This window comes from Sphaeramia orbicularis, chromosome 15 (assembly GCF_902148855.1).
Source record: "Sphaeramia orbicularis chromosome 15, fSphaOr1.1, whole genome shotgun sequence".
Classification (NCBI taxonomy): Eukaryota; Metazoa; Chordata; class Actinopteri; order Kurtiformes; family Apogonidae; genus Sphaeramia; species Sphaeramia orbicularis.
This window is the reverse complement of record NC_043971.1, coordinates 45,571,826-45,596,164: the sequence shown is the minus strand read 5'-3', so window position 1 is coordinate 45,596,164 and position 24,339 is coordinate 45,571,826. Positions and strand designations below refer to the sequence as shown.

At 37.1% G+C, this 24,339-nt stretch overlaps 1 protein-coding gene across 1 annotated transcript in view; it reads left to right on the top strand.

Moving 5' to 3' along the window:
• Positions 1-24,339, top strand: part of LOC115434134 (uncharacterized) — a 93,989-nt gene that overhangs the window by 61,109 nt on the left and 8,541 nt on the right. Inside the window, exons 2-4 of the mRNA XM_030155879.1 lie at positions 4,385-4,489; positions 12,382-12,518; positions 22,213-22,355. Of these exons, the coding sequence (XP_030011739.1) occupies positions 4,385-4,489; positions 12,382-12,518; positions 22,213-22,355 (385 nt within the window). The remainder of the gene's footprint in view (positions 1-4,384; positions 4,490-12,381; positions 12,519-22,212; positions 22,356-24,339) is intronic.

Below are 24,339 nucleotides of genomic sequence, written 5' to 3'. Positions count from 1 at the left end.
TCCCACTTACACCGTATATGAGCATGCAATATACATCTGGATCAGGTGGTGGTCTTTCTATCTGAATATTTGGCTGGTATCTCCTCCAGACAGTGACAAAATTGTCAGATTAGACACTATTCAAGTTACTGGTTTCATTTGATGCACAATGTTCTACATCAAAATCGCCTTAATACTGTTACTAAAGTAATCAGAAAATGGCAGACACAGGCAGTTGAAAGCTGTTGTGGTCTTTCTCTTCTCTCCTTGTGATCAAGTCCAGAATCACCTTTGTCCAAGATTGAGACAATACCTAAAAAAGTTAAATCAGAGACTAGACCAAAATAGAAAATATACTAAAATCTTCAACAAAATCCTCCTAAGAGCCCATCGTCTTTTTTGTTGCAAATAGCACTGTACCAAAAGCTTCTAAATTATAATGTGTATTAATTTGAGTTTACTGAGCAACAATTTCCAAGCTATCCAGATAGCCATGTTTAATGGACATTGAAGCCCATCTTCAGTGGGCTAATGGAACCCAACGACATCTTTAATGACATGATGCAAACCAATGCCGTCTTTGATTAAATAATGCAAATGTAATGTTTTGTTCTGTAATAGAATAATGCAGCATAAATTCGTTACTTAATGAAATTATGGTAGCTACAGTAATCACTTGTCTGATGAGCTAATGCTGACTAAAGAAGGAGATCCCTGCGGTAATGGTGGAGGATGGCGGCTGTTCTGGGTCCGTTAGGGATTAAACAAGGTTGTCTGTGCTTCCCCTCCACTTTTGTCACTGTCTGTGTTCATCTCCATCTGTCCTCTGTCACATCCTCAGTCTGGGTGTTTGTTTTTTCCAAACTCTCCTCTTGGTTTGTTTGTCTCTGATTTACTTCAGGAAGCTTTTTAAGTGCAAATTTTTGATACGAAAAGTTATGTGACATACACCCACACAGAGACACACACAGACACAGTCAGACCTCCATTGAAGGTCATGTCACCGATTGAATGTTCCCTACTTTTAAAGATAAATCAATCTTCCATTAATGGAGATGGCGTGTGTGTGGAATGTGTGTGTGTGCAGAAGCCTAAAAGTTTAATCCTGCATTACTATCTGAAAATGTCTGTGTGGGCTTAAAACTCAGTGCTGTATTAAAAGCTTTGAATGTATGTGGGTTTGCAGATTTGTTTGTTTGTGTGTGTTAAAGTGTGTATGTGTATGTGTGTGTGTGTGTGCGCGCGCGCGTGTGTGCGCATTCGCATGTGTGTTCACTCAGACACTCAGATTGCTGATCAATAGCTGTGATTGAAAGGGCCATTAGCCATCGGAAGCAATAGAGACAGCATCACTCCACATGACAAACGCTATGCACACATACTTAATGCGCACGTGCGCACGCACGCACACACACACACACACACACACACGCACACACACTCCACATGCCAAATAACAAATTAAAAGCTTGAGTATGATGAATTTATATTCCCCATAAACACATTTTAGGACCTATACCGCCTTCACTGTGATTCACTGTTTCCACTGGCACCAGTGATTCTATACTCACTCGTATTTTGTTTTTACAACCGAATCAGAGTGTCAGGATTTATAAACAAGCAAAAAAAAAAACTAAAAAGAAAAAAAAAAAAAACATTTAAAATTCTTCTCCAAAAGCTTCTGGTTGTGGTTTTCACTCACGCAGAGCACTCCATACCATGACAGGGCTTATTTGAAGAGATTTCCTGGGCCTATTATGCATCTAATGTGAGTGCTAAATATGCCCAGACACACTATGAAAAATATAGCCAATTGTTATGTAAAAAAAAAAGGATAGCAATGAAGTAACTCAAAATACTTTTTAGTAGATGTGGCAGATCTAGAAAATAGTACTTGGGGTGGCAAATGGGTGGAAAGAAGTCTTTACAGGGTTTCATGAAAAGACAATACGAGGGAATCTTATATGTATGTAAATGGATTTAACAAAAAAAAATCCAATACGGAAATGACACATTTGAAGTATTTATTCTTGTATCATACCCTATACCACACCATCATAGTGGCCTGAATGCACAACAGCAACAAGATCAGTGTTCAAAACAAAGCTGTACAGTTGTTAAAAACTAAAAGTATAAGAGTATTTAAAAGCATAGTAAAAATTAAGATGATCACTTTTGATCTGTAGATACTGGTGAATTGTTTTTACAATGACCATTTTAGTAGTATTTACTTAAATTTATAAAATATGTATTCCATAAAAATACATTTATATTAGAACGTTTTTTGTTTTTTGTTTTGTATTCACTATTAATACAAAATGCCATATTATTTCCACATTGTATACATCTGTTTGTGGTGTAAAAACTGTTGTACAGTGCAAGATACTGTATCTGAACAGCCAAGGCTGGGTTTTTGAGAGTCTGGTTTCGACCGGCTCCATATGTAAAGTGTGATGAGATCACTTTTGTTATGATTTGGCGCTATATAGATAAAATTTGACTGACTGATTGAAGTCAAATATGGAAAAAGTCAATCATAGGCTGTTAACAATAAGCATATTGGGTTTAAAATGAATGAATGAATGAAAATGTACTTTTATCCCCTCTTGCTATGCTTTTTGTTTCATAGAAATTGTATTTACTTGAATCATAACCATAGCCCTATTTGTCATGAAACAACTTGCCACCTTACGACAGCTGGAAAAAATTGCGAGGAAAAAGAAAATAGTGTTGCCACATACTACTTTGTTATCGTCTGTAATGTAGATTGAGGTTTCACCACTAAAACCTTACACAATATCTCACACTAGGTGGCTGACACTAAGAGTTAAAAAGCGAGTGAGTTAGTTATCCAATGTGAATTAATTTAAAAAAAAACAAAAAAAACTTTTTGGATATATTAAGTTGCTGTAATTGCCCCCCCCCCCACCTCATTGATCTACTTCAGCCCCATGCCCCTTCCCGCACCCTCCGATCCTCCTCTGCTCACCTCCTTGCCCCACCATTAAAAGCCAAGCACCGAACCTGGGGGGACAGAGCTTTCACCATCGCAGCTTCAACCACTGGAACTCCCTCCCACCTCCTCTCCGACACTGCTCTGACCCCAACACCTTTAAATCCTTTTTAAAACTCATTTATTTAAGATTGCTTTTAATGTTTAATATTTAACTGTTTTATATTCATATAGCTGCCTTTTGCACCTGCTTTTAATCTGTTTTAATATGTCTGGTTTCTGTTTTTATCTGCTGCATGTAAAGTGTCTTTGAGTTCTATGAAAAGCGCTATACAAATAAAATGTGTTATTATCATTATTATTATTATTATTATTATTATTATTATGTTTGTAGAGTTTTAGTATATTACTGTTTCCTGTTGGATTCTGTAGCAAAAGTCTGGTTAATGATATCTATTAAATGTAAATGAATAAATAAATGAATAAATTACTGTTAGCTCCACTGATCTAGAAAGAGTCACTGTATCTGAACAGCCAAGGCTGGGTTTAAACCAAGATGTTTCATTTGCACAAATTGTAAACCAAAGAAGTAACCAGTCAAGTTAGGCTAAGTCATGACTTAGTTTTAGTAACTTGTTCAACACTGGGTATGTCACTGTGTCCAAAACACTCATGTTCAAATGTTAGTGTGAGAACACATCAGTGATGGAGAGAGGACCGTCATATTCAGGAATGATAAAAGGCAATTGTGCCTCATGTGAATAAGTCATGAGTGTAAAAGTTTGTAACATTGCCGTGCTCAGGAAAATTCTCAGAATAGCAGTACAATATGTATGTATGCATGGTTGATCTGAAAGAAAAAGAAAGAAAAGACAGTGAAACAAATGTAACTTCTGTTAAAACATTATGAAAATTCCTTTATGTGAAGTATTATAAGCCATAGTACAATATCTTTGAAAGGAGCCCATTATATGCTGATAGTTGTAATATTTATTTGCTTGCATTTATTCATCCTGCTGATAGTTTCAGCACATATTTGTGAAGAATGGCTCAAACATTATCCATGCAGCATCTCATCTGTAGTATTTCATCAACTCACTGACATTCAGTGTTTGGAGAATATTTCTTCTATGTCTGTGATGATGCTGGAGATTTTCTTAAGCAGAGGGGAGATGGTGGGAAGACGATGCCCTCATCCTGTTCTGTATAGTTTTTCATCTTGCATATAACTTTTATAAAAATTATCTCATAATTTCATCAATAGGAGCACCTCTTTGTACTAAGAAGCCTTATGATTACAGCCTTTAGGTTAAAATTACCGCAATAAACTACTTTTTTTTCCCTGTTGATACTAAAACTTATAACCAGAAAATCAAAGTGACAGTACAAACATAAATATGAACATATTTTTGTTCCCTCTCCCTCCCTCTCTCTCTGTGTGTACATCTGTAGGAGGAAGGAGACTCCAGCTTCTACTGTGAGTTGTGTGATAAACAGTACGTGAGGCACCAGCAGTACGACAACCACATCAACTCCTACGACCATCACCACAAGCAGGTGAGTCACTCTCCACCTTAACAAGCCACCCAGAGATCGGCTTTATTCTGCCACTCAACACCTTAAACCCTCCTGACCGAGGTCATGGATTTATTACATCCTTGGGCCACAGCGAGCACGCAGCTGCTGCCTCTGTTCCACTGTGGATGTGTCAGAGAAAACATTTCACAGCATCTCTGCCTCAGCCTTTCAAATATGTAACCAGTGACATGAAGACAATGTGGGGATCAAGAAGGTTCTTGTCAGTGCCAAGTCTGTTGTGAACACTCACATAAGACTCACATGGATACCAAGACTGGATCTTTCCATTTAAGTTAGCTAGAAACCAATGGTGCTGTCTAGTTTACATTTCTCGAAAATGTTTAAATGTTTTTAAGAGATTTACAAATGTAGTAAGACTTAAACAGTATTTTCCAACTGTATACAATGTGTATACACTTAATTACTAAAATACTAGTTGACTAAGTAACTTAAGATATACTAAGAAGAATAAAGTTAACTCAATTTATGAAAAATAAATTAAAGAACAAAATAACTGAAATTTGAAAATGAAAATGCCACACAAAATGAATAATCTACACTGTTGCCCATTAAGTGGGAAGAATTTGGTTTTCATACATATTCCTCTTTATTCATATACATATATATGTATGTATGTATGTATATATATATATATATATATATATATATATATATATATATATATATATATATATATATATATGTGTGTGTGTGTGTGTGTGTATGTATATATATATATATATATATATATATATATATGTGTGTGTGTGTGTGTGTGTGTATGTATATATATATATATATATATATATATATATACACACACTATATTGCCAAAAGTATTCGCTCACCCATCCAAATAATCAGAATCAGGTGTTCCAATCACTTCCATGGCCACAGGTGTATAAAATCAAGCACCTAGGCATGCAGACTGCTTTTACAAACATTTGTGAAAGAATGGGTTGTTCTCAGGAGCTCAGTGAATTCCAGCGTGGAACTGTGATAGGATGCCACCTGTGCAACAAGTCCAGTCATGAAATTTCCTTGCTCCTAAATATTCCACAGTCAACTGTCAGCTGTATTATAAGAAAGTGGAAGTGTTTGGGAACGACAGCAACTCAGCCACGAAGTGGTAGGCCACGTAAATTGATGGGGCGGGGTCAGCGGATGCTGAGGCGCATAGTGCGAAGAGGTCGCCGACTTTCTGCAGAGTCAATGGCTACAGACCTCCAAACTTCATGTGGCCGTCAGATTAGCTCAAGAACAGTGCGCAGAGAGCTTCATGGAAGAGGTTTCCATGGCCGAGCAGCTGCATCCAAGCCATACATCACCAAGTGCAATGCAAAGCGCCGGATGCAGTGGTGTAAAGCACACCACCACTGGACTCTAGAGCACTGGAGGCGTGTTCTCTGGAGTGACCAATCGCGCTTCTCCATCTGGCAATCTGATGGATGGGTCTGGGTTTGGCGGTCGCGCAGGAGAACGATACTTGTCGGACCGCATTGTGCCAAGTGTAAAGTTTGATGGAGGGGGGATTATGGTGTGGGGTTGTTTTTCAGGAGCTGGGCTTGGCCCCTTAGTTCCAGTGAAAGGAACTGTGAATGCTTCAGCATACCAAGACATTTTGGACAATTCCATGCTCCCAACTTTGTGGGAACAGTTTGGAGCTGGCCCCTTCCTCTTCCAACATGACTGTGCACCAGTGCACAAAGCAAGGTCCATAAGACGGTACAATATCAGTATATCAGTATTTATGCATAATTAATAATACACAAACATGTTGGTAGAAGATATGAGACTGAAAGTGTTTATTACCAGAGAGGTGTTACAAGTACACCAAAATTTGGCTTGTCTATCAGACCTGACATTGGACTTTTTGGAAGCACAAATCAACATTTTTCACTGTCTTCTGTTGACTAATTGAGTAAAATTAAAATATAAGCATTCAATTTAATTATGTATTTTTAGTTTTAGTTATTTTTAGTTTGAAATACACAGAAAGAATATTTAATCGCAAATACAATTGTATTTCTTTTTTCCCTGCAAAATATAAATGCCAAAATACTCAAAAAGTACTTAAATTGGTATTCTAAATACATACAAAAAGAACACTACCCATCTCTGTTAAAGTGTTAGCAGTGAAACTATTCTGTGAATAAATATTAGACACATTTAACTCATCCGTTTTCATCAGTTTATCCAGCCTTCATTTATGGATTATATGTGTTTTACTCTATAACCACTAAACTGATCAAATACAGTGTGGCATGTAAGAAATATATGTAATTTACATGTATGTGTGTATGATATTGTTCATTGTCTGTTCTATACTCCTGTCTCAAAATGATGATTCTGTGGTACTTCAGTTGTATCTGCAGTGCTCATGCATAACATGTTTATTGTTGCAGCAAAATGCCAATATACTCCTTGTATGTGTTAAACCTACCAGACAATAAAGCTGCTTTTGATTCTGATGTTTGCCACAAACATTACTGATGTCAGCCATCTTGGACATTCTCCTAGGTTAAAATCAATAGTCCGTATTGCACTGATTATATAAAAACAGGTCCGTGATAATGCACCGTCTACCTAAAACAGATGGCCTCTTCACTCTGATTCTCTTATTATCTCTTCTCCTTCTCATGTACAAGGAATAGCAGTTTCACAGTGAAACAAGGCAACTCTGAGAACTTGCAGCTGTTTGGGTGTTTACAAAATTATAGGTGCTGGAAGGAATGTATTTGCTGCAATTATCATTTGTTCACTTGAAAGTGATGAAAGAGGCATAATATTTTTCACAGTTAGCTGTGTGTCAGAGTTATTAGGTTTTCTTGAGGATGTGGAGCATTTAGGGCATATTGTTCGAGACTGCAACACTTGCAGGAAATGGATTTTCTCACAGTAATATTCCCCAGCCTGCACACACAGCTAAGCTGCCCATCTTTTGGTTCACGGTCAGTCATGGTTCCATCATCTCCTTTTGGAAATGAAGCGGTTTGGAGGGAGTCGACATCACCCGCACTTGATGTAAGGGCTCAGACAGAAAAATAACCAAATAGAGGTTGCATTATATCACTTTAAGAGCCTGTTTTCTGTTTACATTACATCATTTATGTCAATAGAGGGTGCTAGGGTGCTGCCCCACCTGCCTCACACGAAGAAAATACTAGGCATCACCTAAAATAACAAAATTTAAATTTACAAAAACATTAATATTTAAATAAACAGGCTATACATGATACAGCCTGTGAGTACCATATATATATATATATATATATATATATATATATATAAAATCTGCATTCAAGTGTAGTATAAAATGTTTTCAGTCATCTAATGAGCAGTCAAGTGACATGTTTGCTGTTTGGGGCACAAAAATCTGTGCCCGATGCTTTCCCTTTACCATAATAGACTCGTGTTATAAATGGCACGTTTGCAGTAGACCCCCCCCCCCCCAAAACAAGAGATAGGAGAGCCAAGCACCACCTGCGGGAGTAAACGTCATTACATCCCAAAAAAAATTAAGACCTACCTCAGAAATGGAATCAGCGAATTGGTATGTATGTAATACCATGAGATGTCTACGTGCCGCACGATAGCTCAGTGGGTAACACTACTGGCATCAGTAGGGGATCCCGGGGTATGAATCTCAACATGAGTGATAATATTGCCATCTTTTAACCCTTACATTGATTGCAATCTATCCGCATTACCTTCATTGCTGGTCTAAATGCATTGGCCATACTATTAGTGGAAAACACATTTGTCAGGGACGTACCTGACTTTAACAATAGAGTCATGGAAAAATGTGCATGTTTGAAGGATAGATGGGTGAAATTTACATATAAAAAAATGAATGACTGAAAACACATGCTGTGTATTTTTATTTTAATTTAAATTAATATTATAAAATAGTGGTGCATGTACTTTGGCATATCCTAGTGGTGATATGGGGTTATAGTGCATTCAAAAACTGACTTGCATACTGTACCCCACCAAAGAATTATTTCACCAGCCACCACTGGTGAGATCCCTAGCAGGTAGGATGATGACACAATATTTGCTGTGTTGGCTCCATATTCCAGAGTCAATACATATCTGAAAGGAAATTATAGGAGGGTCAGACATGGGCATGGTTTTAATTACATGAATTTAATCTTACATTACTTTTTGTAATTTGTATGTAGCAGGGCATTTGTAATTAGGTACTTTAGGATGTTGTATTTATGTATTGTTTGAAAAAGGTTCTGGGTTTGATTCCAGTGCCAGCCGGCATGGGCCATTATGTGTGGAGTTTACTTGTTCTCTCACGTCTGCATGTTCTCTGTGGGTACTCTAGCTTCCTCCCATCATCCAAGGACATGCACCTTAACAGGGTAATTGGTCAATCTGAATCAACCATATGTGTGAACACAAGAGTAAATGATTGTTTGTTTGTATATGTCAGTCCTTTGATGAACTGGTGACATCAGGTTGAAGCTTTTGCTCATTGGTAACCAGGATGGGTTCCAGCATTACTGAGACCTTCTTGAGGACTAAAGAGTTCAAGAGTTCAGAAAATGAATGAATGAATATCATTTTACTCTCAAATAAACCACCTTTATAGCCAGGTTTAAACTACAGAGAAAAAATCAATATCTGCTCAGCAACAAGTGCTAACATCCTCCACAGGTCCAACCATCATCTGCTGCAACACTCAAACCCACAGTGTCTAGCATTTTCAGATGAAAACTCAAATCATGCTTAGGCTTATGTTATCTATTTTGTCAACTCTTGAGCGTAAATTAGGAGAAATCCATGATTTATTCACTGTAATGATGTAATGCTGCTTGTCATTGCTGTCATATCCCATTTGTTAAACTAACATTTACATTTAACTTTACACACAGCTGTTTCACTAGTATGAAATGACATTACATGAACACATCACTAAGTATCAAGCCAAAAGCTCTTCTTCTGAGCTACCTTCACTTGTTTTTGGAAACTGCTTAATTCTCTGTAGGGTGGTGGGGGTGCTGGATCTGATCCTAGCTGACACTGAGTAAAGGCAGGGTACACCCTGGACATGTCGCACAATCATGACAGAGCTGACGTAAAAACAAACAACAATTCACACTCACATTCACACCTAGAGGCTTTTAGACTGACCAAATAATCTATTGGGTGACCAGAGAGAACATATAAATATACATTTCATTGAAGTCTTGTACTCTTAAAATGCACTAACTTCTTTCCTCTCTGTTCTGACTGTGGTGAGGCCCCATTATGTTCAATATATAATGCATTTTATTTTACTTTTGAAAAAGCGGAAGTCCTCAGTATTGTGTCCTCTGAAACCTGAATAGTCATTTGGTCTGTACTTGGACTGCCATTTGGTCTGTACTTGAACTGTGCCGTTTTCAGCAGCATTTCTCTTTTTCAGACTTCTAGACAAACATAAACAAGGGCACCATCTTAACACCGAAAATCCTTTGGTGTTACCAGTCATAAAACAAACCTTGTATACATTACACAAACAGTGCTGTTTTCTAAACCAGTCTTTCTGTAAATTATGCATATACTTGTAAGATCACATGACTGGAAATGGTAAGTGTATTGGTTATTTAAGTTGGCCTAATAAACCTAAACACAGGGCATATAGCGGTGTAAGGATTTTTTCTCGTCTCACTCCTGGTACACTGATTATCTGACACCCATCGAGATTTTTCACAATGAGGATGTGCATGTCTTGGCACTCTATTCCATGACTGCACTTGGACTTTGACATTAGAAATCAGCAGACTCAGGTCATTTATGGAATGATCCCAACAGACGTTTTTTACAGCAGACATTTTGACTTCTAATTTAAGTGGTGTTCTCTGTATTTTGTCAGTTCTAGGACCAGTGGGACACTACCATGCAGCATCACACCAGCTCCAGACCTAAAGACTAAAGTATGCCAGATGCCACTGTCAGTGATTATTTTCATTTCAGGTTATTGGGTCTATTCTTACCATTAAGACTTAAAGTTTTCAACCTAAACAGATGGATCAGTAACACATAGAAAAGTCTCTCCACTGGTGAATCAACTCATCCATCCATCATCCATTTTCTGAACCTTGTAGTCCTCATGAGGATTAAGGGGAGATTGGAGCCTATCCCAGCTACCAATGGGCAAAGGCTGGGGAGGGGTACACCCTGGACATGTCATCAGTTCAAAACAGGGCTTACATATAGACAAACCCAACCCCTCCAGGTGAATCCATCTGAATACAATGTGAAATTAAGTTTGCTTTGTACACAAACAGCTGGTAGAAATTCCTTCAAAGACCTGCTGTTTACTCTTACTGTATATTACATTTCAGAATATACTTTAATATACAACAAAGTTTAGTTTTCTTTTTTTACACAACTGTCCGTACTTTTACTTGAGTGCAGAATGTCCTTATTTTTGCAAATACTATTTCATTTAATCCCAACCTTGACTTTTTACCTAAACCAAACTAATCTAAGCCAGTTGTAACTATACCTTTCTCACAAAAGTGATTCTTAACATTTCAGTGTTATCTGGGCCTTCTCCCCTCTTTTGACCATATCAGTGGGCTAGGAACAAAGGTCCGATAGGACATGATTTTTTAGGTTGAACTACTTGTTCTCCATAGATTCACAAAGTAATCCTAAAAAAGAAGAAGAAAAGCACTCGGACAGTGCAGACCTCCACCAAGACAGATCTGTGCCCCCCCAATCACCACCAAAATTTAATAATGTCTTCCTTGTGCCAGCATCAACATTTCCTGAAAATTTCATGAAAATCCGTTCATAACTTTCTGAGTTATCCTGCTAACAAACAAACACACAAACAAACAAACAAACAAACATGCAAACACACACAGCAAAGCAATCACAATACCTCCTGGCGGCGGTAATAAGGACCCTTCTCTATATAGAGACACAATGTGCTAATATAAGTCAACCTCTCAGTCAGCAGATTTCAGGTTTGAGTATTAATAAATCACAACAGTGTTAAATTTCTGATGTGATGTGATGTCATGAACTATGATACAAGCCCACCTGTGAATTAGAATTCTATAGGCACTGGTCTATATAACATTGTTACTTAATAAATCTGATCTATTCTACAAGGCACACACATTGCTGAAGTATGAAGGCAAATGTACCATACTTCTATTTATAACATGCGTCCCTCTCGCTTCAAATGTGTCTGTTTTTAGCTTGTGGTGTTGTTACATTGCAACACAGAAAGGTTCCCCTGTCATTTTGTCCACCTATCACCTCCTATATGTGCACCTTCTAAGAATTGTACAGGCTACAGTGAAAGCTTGAGCGCAAAAAATAAAATAAAAAATAACACACAGTATCTGTCTTCCTGTCTGCCTCGTTGTCCCTCTGTGTTTGTATCTGTCCGTCTGTGTTTCATCTGTCCGTCTATTTTGGTCTGTTTATCTATTTGTCAGTTTTCCTGCCTCGCCTGCCTCGGTGTCTGTCCGTCTTTCTGTCTGTGATATGAACCAAACAGTGTATTATTATTATCATTATTATTATTTGTGACACACACACACAGTATCACTATCTGGGGCTTGCAGACAGCTTGCAGACAGAGCTCAGTAAGTGAATTAAGCTGGTCTGGACTGTACTAAAGCTGACACTGGCTGACTTAGCACACACACAAAGAAGTAACACAAACACACACAACTTTATATTGCCACACAGAGCAGATAAAGAATTTGCACAGCAGACAAACTCCCACACATATAAAAGGAACTTTTAGAATATTTTATCTCTTGACCTATTAATTGGTCTAGATAAAGAACACTTGCAGAACTAAAGGTACTTTTATTAACGGGGGTGTGTTGATGCTCGTGTTTGTCCTGCAGCGGCTGAAGGAGCTGAAACAGAGGGAGTTTTACAGAGCACTGTCCTGCAGGAGGCAGAGGAGACGCAGGGAGGAGAGGAGGGAAGAACGAGTGCTGAGGAGGCTTCATCAGCATGACGACAGGAAGGCGGGAGAGTGGTGAGAGGATGCACACATACATACTGTATATACAGAAACTACTTCACAAGGGCTTTCCCAGTGGTGTAGTGGTCCCTGGAGAAGAGGGTATACTCTCAGTTTTTGCCCTTTTTTTTTTTTTAGTGGTCCAGAAAAATGCTGTTTTAGAAACAGTGACATATAAGATTACTGTCAGTAGTATTTGCTCACTATCATAAAATTATCATGACTTGATCAGGAGCAGTTTGTGGATATTACTGGTCACACAAGCAGCTGCATGAATGTAAATGTATTCAACATCAGGCAAAAATAGGAAAACGTTAGCCTACTCGCATAGTTGAACTATTGGCAACAACATCTCTTCTCTAAATGTGCAGTCATATGGCCAGTAGTTTAAAACAGTGATTCATTCTGAAACCACCTTAAAACTTACCTCAGAGTTATGTATTCTATGAAAGTTAGGTTCTCTCGATAGGTGTCACTCATTTTAAAGAAGTTCATTCTGCCTTTTTTGTTCGCAATTCCAATAATTGTGCATATTTCAACGCGACATGCAGTGACCTGTCAATCAACTGGGATGTCACTGGCACCTGAGATGGCCAATCAGATTTCAGAGGTGACCAGTGCTAAGCAGAGCCCTGGCTCTGGTGCTCAATCAGCAATATTTTCCTCAGCATGACCCGCCCTACTCTGCCTCTGATTCGCTCATTAGTCCTCATGCCTAAAGTTAACCAATCTAATCAGTGAAGGTACCAAGCACTAGCCAATTAGAGGCAGAGTAGGGCGGGTCATCGCTTCACCATCCTGGGGGAAAACATGGGCATTTTGGCTCACAGATACTACTGAATGGTGCATATTAGGGGGATTTAGAAATGGGTATGAGCAATGCTGACTGAAAGTAGGTATACTATGTATACGACTGTATACCCTGGACTACACCACTGGGCTTTCCTAAACATTTTCACTATGCAACAGATACACTCTGAAATAAATAGACTCTGCTACCTATTACACATTAGGGACAACCTACAAGTCCAAGATGAAAGTTTGGGATGTTAGTCACAGCTAGTGATAAGATCAAGATTGCAATTTCAGCAGTCTTATTAGTTCACTGGAAGCCAAACCATGCATCAAGGATGGAATAAACCTGTGTACACAACATATGCAGGCAGTGACCCAAGTAATGTCTCGGGAATTAAATGTCATGAGTGCATGTCATCCACCTGGGTCACAATAGCTATTAAAAAATAAAATAGAATAATGACGCTAAGCTAATGATTGCCCTGTTCCAGTAGTGGTATTGGTATGTAAAATGAAAACAAATCCAAAGTAGAAGGGAAGGAGGACAACGTGAATCTGGTTGTGACTCAGGAAGAGAATGCCACCTGGGATCACAATTTTGCAAAAAGCATCAGAAAAGTAGTTTTAGCAAATACAAACACACCTTTCTCATTATTCAATGCATGATTTTGTGTCCACACTTACTGGTTGTTAGGTAGGTGTAGGTTGCAGCAGTTTCACACTGTTACTTTGAACTTCTCCAACTGTGCAAGAAAGGACCACAACTACATTTTCTCATCCTTCATTAGGGATGGTCCAAAATCATGTGATGTATACCCAGCTCAAGGCTGAATTCACACTACACACTACAGTTTTAAAATGAAATCGAGCTTGGTTCACCATAGCCTTTTAGCAAAGTTTCAGAAATAATATCCGGCCAGCACCTGAAATGTATGTTACTCGATGAGAAGGGCTGATAACTAATTATTGTAAGTTTCTCAAATAACAGTTTGTTTGCTGTCACTATCATGATAAAAAAAAACAAGTGGTTCCAGGCACAACAAACCCCGCCCCTCACATGTATTGTAGCTTATTTTGGCATCAATCCAGCTGATATCATCATGTCTATGTGTGCGGTGATGTCAGCATATCAGTTGCCTCTATATGTGTGCCAAGTTTGAAGTAAATTGAAATAAAATGTATGTTTTTATAGACATTTGAAATTTTGCCCATTTAAGTGAATAGGAGAAAAAAAAGATCTAAAAAGTTCATAAAAAATGTTTACTTTGACCTACTTTTCCCAAAATGTAATGACATCTATTGTGGGTCACTGGCAATCTATAAACCCAATTTGGTATGAATTTAACCAATAATTTTGCTGCTACAGACATTTGAAATTTCACCCATTTATAGGTAAATGGGAAAAAAAGATTTTAAAAATTCCTAAAAAAATGTGAACTTTGACCTACTGTTCCCAAACTCAATCAATTCTGGGTCACATATAGGCCCAATTTGGTATGAATTCAACCAATAGTTTTGCTGCTAGAGTGTTAAGAAACAAAGAAACAAACCAAACCAAAAACAATACCCCTTGCCTCCTCTTCGGGGGGGCTGATCTGCCTTGATCTGCACTCTCCGAGTGTTTTTCTAGTTGCTACTTCACTGATGTTTCAAAATTCAAAAACATTAATTGCAGTGCCCCTGATTGGAGAACAGCCAGGGACAATCTGTAAAAAACAAAATAAAGCCAGACTCTAACTCGGCTTTCTTGAGTGACCTTTCACTGTTAACCATCCAGTAAATCCTTAAAAGATGTTTTCTGGCCAGTTTGGGAGACACCAAACCCCACATTAGGGTAGAGAAGGGCACAACCTAACACATTTCAGTTTTGACCAAGTCATTTTATGTCATATCTGAGTTTGATTTACCCTACAATGTAACACCCAGAGGGTTAGAAACATCTGTCTGAATGCAATTAATTTACTGAAATTCTGTCCATATAATAGACCTGGATACTGCTCATGGACCCATCAATGATAGAAATATTCACCGCTGACAGGATGGCAAATGCTGAAAGATTTTTTGTTCATAATGTTGGCAGCATATATGAAAACCCTGTATGAAACATATTGACAATGGGCAAGATGTTAAACTGAGCCCACCCAGAGGAAAAAATACTACTAGACATTGTGGATAAGGCTTAATGAAAGTCCTTCTCTGCCATCTCAGTTGTCTTCCAGTACCAGATATGTGGAATTGCACACTACAACACTACATGTTTCAGCCCTGAAAAACAGGAACATGTCAATTGCTGTTGCATCTTTATAAATTATTCATATACAAATGTATTATTTGTTTTTTTCAGTCATTTATCATTAAAACAACTGACCTTTGAAACTGAAATGTAGCTCCTTATTCTATTACATTAACATGGACTCATTGGTGACCCTAAATGAAGTGTGACATTACTGAATAAATTAAACTGAACATCTCTACTCACCATCTCATCTGTGGAAAAACAAGTCCTGAGCGGTGGTTGTTTTTGTCACCTTATTATTGTAGACTACATTATCTTAGTTGAAACAAGATGGTTATTAAGATAACATACACTGAGGTTGTATTCAGTCACTTACATACAGCTCAGTAATTGAAAAGTATGAAGAAATTTATTTACACGCCACCAAAACACTCCTTCCTATATAACTGGAAATTAACAGGAGTCCAGCCTCTAGGTATGTAGTAAACTGACTGAAAGCACACACTGTTCAACTTTTTGTGCATTAAGATTTTCCCTATATACAACACAAACATATTAAAAGTAATATGAAATGTTTAAGCCTGTTGGTGTCTTTTTGAAAAGTATGTTGGAGTCTGTTTTGTGCTGGGAGCTGGTTGTTTGTTGATATTAGCTAACATTGTTTGCTGATGGTAACTCTATCTCTATGGTACCAATGGTATTAGTAACCTACATCTAGTGATTTCTTGATTTCTATGTAAAACTTAAATATAATGTTCTTCTCTTTGGTTCTGTTAATTAAATTAATACATAAACAAAAACAGATTAAGATGTTAATGAAATATGTGTGTTGTTTTTTTTGTTTTTTTTCTTTCACAAAATACAGCAAACAGCCTCTAATTAGTTAGTGAGATGTGGTAGCTAACATTAGCTAGAGTGCTAACTATTAAATTAAAAAAAAAAAAAAAAAAAAAAAATGCATCCATGAATGATATAGAGGCCAAGACTCATCCAGAACTTCTGGGTCTTCTCCATGGGACATCATTACAAAGAATCATTTAATCTACTTGTTAAGTCTGATGTTAGGGTGCTGTAAAACTCATTTCCATTTCCAAACTGTAAAAAACAGCATGTAGGAACCTGTATACTTGTTTACTATATCTTCTTTCTTTGTGGCTCCAGTTAGGTTTCCGAAGGGGCTAAATTCAGTTTTCCATCATCAGTGTTTTACCTGCAGTAGAATAATTTTTAACTACTTTAGCTCCAGGTCTGTTTACAACATTGCAATGTGTTGACATTAATTGTCACTTTATTCAACTTCCCCTGAACTGGACGACAACACGGTTAATGACAGCTGATAACCGAAACATGACATGAAGATGTGAAACACCTAATAAAAGCTGTATTCTATAACAGGAAAATCTGTAAAGATTCTGTTTGGCATCCTGTGTACAGTGGGAGCATTAGTTTGCTAATGTGATGAGTGATATTTGCTAGCACCAAACTTTTCTCATTGATTTAGAACTTGTAACTTATTAACTCCACTTCCTCTGCTCTTTGTCATCACATGGTAAGTTGTAGAATGGCAGCAGGATGTAATTTATGGACTCATGGACACAGTACTACAGCAGATTCAATACAAAGGAATGAACAGAATTGGACCTGGAAGTACAATGTGATGTCACAGTTTAACAAGTGGAGAGCAGTCAACGGCAAGACTGTCCCTGAATTATGCCACTGTTTAAACATATGATGTCAGTTAAAAAATTATTTTCCAAGTCAAGAAATTTGCAGTATGTTGTCAACTGTTGAAGTGTCAAATTGGGAAAATACATAAATAGAAAGACTACAAACCCAAATGGTGTGGAGGTGATGTTGTCATCAATTCATAGTCTGTTCAATATCTGAAGGTGACACCGTAAATTCAACATGACCAGACTTGATGTGATTTTTAAGATAAGATAAGATAAGATAAGATATTCCTTTATTGATCCCACAATGGGGAAATTCACAGTGTTAACAGCAGCATAGAAACATACACGTAAACATACGCATTCACGTAAAACAAACAGTCATATAAATTTGAATAAAAGAAAAAAAGTGTTTAAAAAGGAGAGTGCAAATATGGTTTGGTATGTAGTGCAATGGTTATAAATATAGAAAAAAATATATATATAAAATTATGGATTTGAATATATATATATATATATATATATATATATATATATATATACACACATATATATATATACATATATATATATATACACACACATATATATATATATACACATATATATATATATACATATATATATATATATATATATATACACACACATATATATATATGTATATATATATATATATATATATATATATATATATATATACACACAACATTAGATGGAATGGAGGGAGGGTTGTTATTACATGACATATGTGGTGATCTACTCTACTGGGAGCAGGACTGGTTGTGCAGTCTGACAGCAGAGGGAAGGAAGGACCTGCGGTATCTCTTTTACATCTTTTAATAGTTTTTCACTTAACTCATGAAGCGCAAGGTGAAATACACCAAAGTGATCTTCATTGTTGTGGTGACACGTACCACGTGCAACGACGGATGCAGTCCACTGAGCTGTTTCACACAAATCTTTTTTAAAATATATTAAACATAAAATTAAACATATATAACAAATTAAACATATACACTAAAATCTGCTTTAATATCTTTAACTCAAACTGTGACTTTCTTCAGTTCTAAAATTACATTGTAAATAGAGAAACATCAAATGTGTAAATGCTGCTGTAATTTAAACGAGATCAAAAATTATTTGTCTCTTACCACTGACCTCGATTTATTTTATTTTTTTTCCAAAGTTGCATCCCGTGGGACACAGTGGAAGAGGCAGGATTTCAGCTTTTTATGGAAACATACATAGCAAAACCAATCAAGTGCCCACTGGTGCATGGAAAACGTAACTTTTTTCTCATTAAGTTGTTTTGATTTGTCATATTTTTTCATATTTTTAGGTTCAACTGCTGGTCTTTTGCGTAGATTAGTTGGTGCTAATATTGTGGGAAAAAAAAAAAAAACATTAGTTTTTGCTTTATTTATGCTAATTTCCTCAAAATTAAATGGTTAACATTTGTTCCTGCAGTGGGGTGGGATCTTTACTAGTCACTAAATTATGAATTTGCTTGAGAGGGTTAATCCATTAGAGAACAGCCTGCAGTTCTTTTTTTTTTTTTACAGTTGTGTGTTTAATGTAATTGAGAAATCTACATATCTTTCTGTGTGAGTTGGTTTGAAGAGCAGACATCTGGGACTTCCAAGTCGGCTGCCAAAGAGCGTTACAGTCATGTGCTGTGTGTCTAAAAAAACCCCAAAAAAACTACCCTGTAAGACAAATTATTAAACACAAATCATCTAAATTAATCATCTAAAAACAGATGATGTGGATTTGGCTGCCTTTTGCTTGAAAACATGTTACAACGAGAGTTCATCTGGCGAGCTACCAGACACAGAATTTGGTTTTCTGAAAATGTACATGGGTGCACATGAATCCAGTTTCAGTTCACAGTCACAACCTGAAGACACCCACGCAACAGTAATGTACATGTCTCCACCGAGAAAAAAAAAAAAAAAAAGAAGAAAGAAAAAGAAAAATTAGTCCCTGATGATAAAATCAAACATTAATGACTTTTAATCTAGGCATTAATATTAGGATCTTGGGCCATGTGTTGCAAACATAAAGACTAAAAAAAAAAATACATGCAGAGTGTGATGCTTGTTTCCAAGTAAAGGAGTAAAAATAAAACAGAACAAAACAAAGAACACTAACTAGCTCCCTGGTAACAATAAGCAGAGCAACCAATAAAGTGAATCTGTCTGTGCTTTATGGGGATTATCAGGATGGCTGTAAAGGCTTTCTGACCAATCACGCTGTGTATCTGCTGCTGTTGCTGCTGCACAGAAAATCGCGCATCAGTATCGGCTGTCATTGCCATTTTCAGATTTGCAACAATGCAGTTTGGCCCTTGGCACACAGGCGGAGAGAGGGAAAGCATGACCAAATTGATTTTCAGCTAGATTTCAGCTTGACTCTCCTCTTGCCCTCCTCACTGCTTGTCTCCTTCATCACGTCCTTCCCTCTTGTTTCCTTTTCTATTTTGTCCTCTCTTCTCCTTCATTCTTCCCTCTCCAGTTTCTGTCTTTTCTTCTCAGCCCTTTCTTGCTTTTCTCTTCATTTTGTTCTCCTTCCCTTTCATCCTAGTTCTTCTGTACTTTTCCCCTTCTTACGTTTTGACCTTTAATCTCCTCTCATCTTTTCACATTTTTCCCCACCTTCCCCCTTGTTCTTTTCTTATCTGTCCATTAATTTTGTCCTTTCATCATGTTGTCGTCTTCTCTTTAATAATCTTCTCCTCATTTAGTCGTCACCCCTCTACTCACCTCCTTTCCTCTCCTCTCTTTCATCCCCTTGTTCTTTCTACTCCTCGCATTTGTCAGGTACATATCTGTACATACCTGTTTTAGTGGTTAGTTAGGCTTTTAGACCTTTTTATCCAATATCTACCTGCACGTACTGTGAGATCCAGGGAATAGTCCTCAGTCTGTCTCCAATGTCCAGGTTGAAACCTAAAGGAGACAGAGATTTTGCTATCAGGACAATGCTTTAGAATGACCTGCCTGTGGAAATCAGGTTTTATGAGTCTACAGCACTTCATAGATATTGGCTTTTTCTGTGTAATATGGTATGTGTTTGCTTCTAATATTAATTCAGTGAATGTTGCAATCTCCTCATTGCTCCACACATGCAGACACACAGAATTATTCACTAACTCTTTTCCACTGCACTTGATACATTTACGTTTTATCGAAGCACCAGCCTTTCCCAAGTGTAAATGCTTATTTTAGGTTACATCAAATTTCTTGGTGTTTTGCACCATGTTTGTTTTTATGTGCAAGTTGAAAATGCAAAGTATCAAAACATTATAGAATGTTCTCAGAAACTGGAGGACGTACAACTCTGAAGACTAATATCATACAAGGAACAGGACCGAGATGGAATTTGCAGCACTCCTTGCATAATATTTACAGATCTGAGAGTCAAGCTGATACAGTTAATGACTCTGCAGTCAGATATTCACTGTTAAATTGCTAATATCATATAAATGCAGTTTTTGATCCATCCAAAACTGTATATCTGGACAAATATACAGACTTCCAGAGGATTTACAGAAATAATCTATAGAAACTGGAAGATGTTTGCACATAAAAATATCCGTTTAAGAGTCGCTTGTTTATTCCAGTTATTAAGGAATAATTTTATTTGTTGGCAGACTGGTGTTAATATTGAAAAATAAAAATGCTAGTCAGAAAGAAAAAGAATGCAAAACAGTTGCAAACAGCTGGATGGAAACAAGGACAGTCTCTACTGAAACCATTATTGGACAGCATAACTACATTTTCTCTGCGTTGCTCGTTTGTTTTTTACGGTTACGCAGTGGTTTTACCACTGGGATAAAAAATCCCAATTTGACCTAAATCAACCATATCTGAAATCAGAGTTTCTCTAGCATGTCAGGATTTTGAGTTATGCAGAAGCCCATATACAGCCATTCGCAGCATATCACACCACCAGTGTCTTAGTTCTTTAAATTCTTTGTGATCAAAATTGAAATGGTTTTCAGTACCTGAAAGGAAAAAAATTGATTTAGTCCAAAGTGATGCAGAGCTAAAAGCTGGAATTTTTTACTGTGATTTCTGATTGGACAACTAATTGGTGGTCCTGTATTCCCTTCAAAGCTCAGCTCTCTACACTTACCAGACTGTTATTCATTTGTGCAAGTGGTGCAACATTTTCTAGTCAACCATAGAGCAACAAATTTTGATCAAATTGTCGTGGACATTCTAAAAACATTGCAACAGATGAGTTGCACATTGTCACTCAAAATTAATTTCCTCCACTCACACCTGGATTCTTTTTTTCTACCTAGTTTGAGTAGTGTAAGTGATGAGCAGGTGAATGATTTCATCCAGATAATTCTGAAATGGAGACCATTTATCGAGGCACTTCAACCCAAATATGATGGTGTTTACTTTTGATTAGTGTTACTCCCCAAAAGACAGACAGTGAATGAAACATTTGGAATAATCCAGAGCAAAACTGATGGGCTCTGATACTGAGGTTTTATTCTTCATTGGGTTTGATGTTCATGTCTGTATCTAAATTTGACCAATTTTAAGATTGTGCTGTACAAAAAAAAGCTGTGTGTGCATGTGATTGGAAGATTAGTGTTGAAAATCCTGATGTGTTGGAAAATTAGGAATTTCACATTTGGAATCAGCATGTCTGATTTAGTCAGAATCTTTTGCTTTTTACTCCAGTAGCTGGCAAAACTTTTTCACATTGTTTACAATTTTCTTTATTTCTTATCTTAATTTTAATCTTTTACTCTTCAACTGTGTTTTATTTCTTTTTTTCTGTATGTGATCATAAATAAAGTTTGTCATGTTATTAACTTTTTGTCATTTCCCTCTCCTCTCCTTTTGTTCTTTGCTCACTTCTCCTTGTGTCTTCTTCTGTTCATTTTGCTCATGTACTTTCATGCTCTTTTCCCTTTCCTTCTCTCTTTTATTTCATCCTTTCTGTCCTCCTGTCCATCCCTTCTCCTCTGTCCTCATCTCCTCAGTGCTCCAGGTTCTGGGCCCATGTTCCGGTCCACCACAGTGGCGGTAGATCCAGCGAACCAAACCAGGCCAGATTTTGTGCAGAACTGGGCTGACATCCATATGAGCAACGGTAGCAGCAGCAGCAGCAGTACATTAGACACAAGTAAGACCTCCTCTTTCATGTTTTTTGTTTGGTTTTACTGATAGAGATATGAGTCTAAAATACTGAGGGATTTAAGTGAGTGTGGTCTGCTGCACACATTCTTATCGACAGCAGACTTTATAAAGACAGCAGCACTGTAATCTACTGTATGGGTGTGATACAAAATGCACCTAAAGGGAGGCTTTAAATCGGGAAGAAGTAGAACATGGCACAAGAACTTAAATGCTCTGTGGGCTCAGCACAGCAGCGTTCATAAATGCACAATTTCAGACCATAAATCTTCTCATTTTCATGGATTTGCATCAATCACAGTACTTCCCTGTACATCAAAGTGAAGAGTGTTGGGTTCAACTTTGACAACACTTTATGGAATTTTTACAGGTTCTTAATTCCTCCTTATCCTGACTTGAAGCAACAACTAAATTAGGAAATTTAAAACATTCTTCTTTGCAAGTTATGACTGCTATTTTAAAGTGTCGTTGAGAATAAGTATGATGATGCTTGAAAGTTTGTGAACCCTGAAGATCAGAATTTTCTGTTTCTGTAGAAACGTGATCTAAAACAAGAGATGTAAAACCACATCAAGGAAAGCCATTTAATGTTTCAGCATGGAAGATGCGGGGTGGTATAACTGAATATGCATTTAAAACTTTCACAGAAGTCCTAGAGTTTATGTGTTCCTCCATGGTCTTCAGAGATTTTTTTTTACCATTTACACATACTGTAAATGTCCAGAAATGTCTTCTATAAACAAAAGGCGGGGCCTCCTGGACCCACATTGGATCACGTCCGATTCTGTTAACACAAATATGATATGACCCCTCAAATCTATAGATAATCCAAGTGGTTCACATATTTTATTGCCATACTTTTGGATGATCTCCCTCAGTTTAACTATTTTTTAACTGTGGTTCTCTTAGTTTTTGGATGTGTGTAAGCAAATATGATCATGTTCAAGATTACATTTATGTAGAAATTTCAGAAGGATTCATAACTGTAACAAAAACATTTGTTTGCCCATTTTGCCCTGGTGGTGAAGTTGAACCAACTGAACACCACCCATACATTCTCACCCATGATGATATATTCCTTTAGTTGTCTGCTTAGTAAGGGGATATTTACTCTAATCCACACTCAAACATGGTTGTGGGTAACACTAATGCACCTTCATGCTGAATGCCACTCCTTATGAAGCAGACAGAAAAGAGAAATTCTTGTGTAGTAGACCGGCTTCCTTGATGTAAACAACAAATTTTAAAGTAACCTAAACACAGCAATTCTCATTTTTGTGTGATCATTCATTGCTAATTTAATAAGCGTTTATTTAAAAACTGCATAATACAGTAACCAAAGAGTGTGACTGTCAGTCAGGTGTGTAGACCATATGCATCAGACCAGATCTTATGCAGTACATTACATTACATTACATATAGGACCTTTAACAAAACCACTCACTAGAATCTATAAAATTACCATAAACCAGCATCAGAACCTTTTGTACAAAATACTTCAACAAAATTATTTTTAAAACCTATTATCCCAGTGAAGGTTTTATCACAGTCTGCATTTGAGTTTGTCAAAGTGACAAGTGAGTGAATATTAAAGTCAGACTTTACACGGCTGGGAGTTTGGATTGATATTTTCCAGTTGAATTTGTCATTTTGCCTGCCTTTGTTCTGATTCTCGAGTGTTATCACCTCTTTTCAGTCCATCTCAAGTACATTTAAAGGTGTATGATAGATTCAAATGTTTAGAAAAGGAACAGGCACACCATATAATTCAGCAACATTATTCCTGTGGTTTTGAAAAAAAAAAAAAAAAACATCAATTGTCACCCTATCTGCTCTGAAAATGTTTTAGCTTCCAAAGTTTACTTTACTAACTTTTCCGATGGAAAGGTTCTACAGCGCGTCCCTTTCTAAATGCTAAATCTAGTTTCACATTAAGTAGTTGGACGAAGAAATAATTCATTTGAAGGCATCCT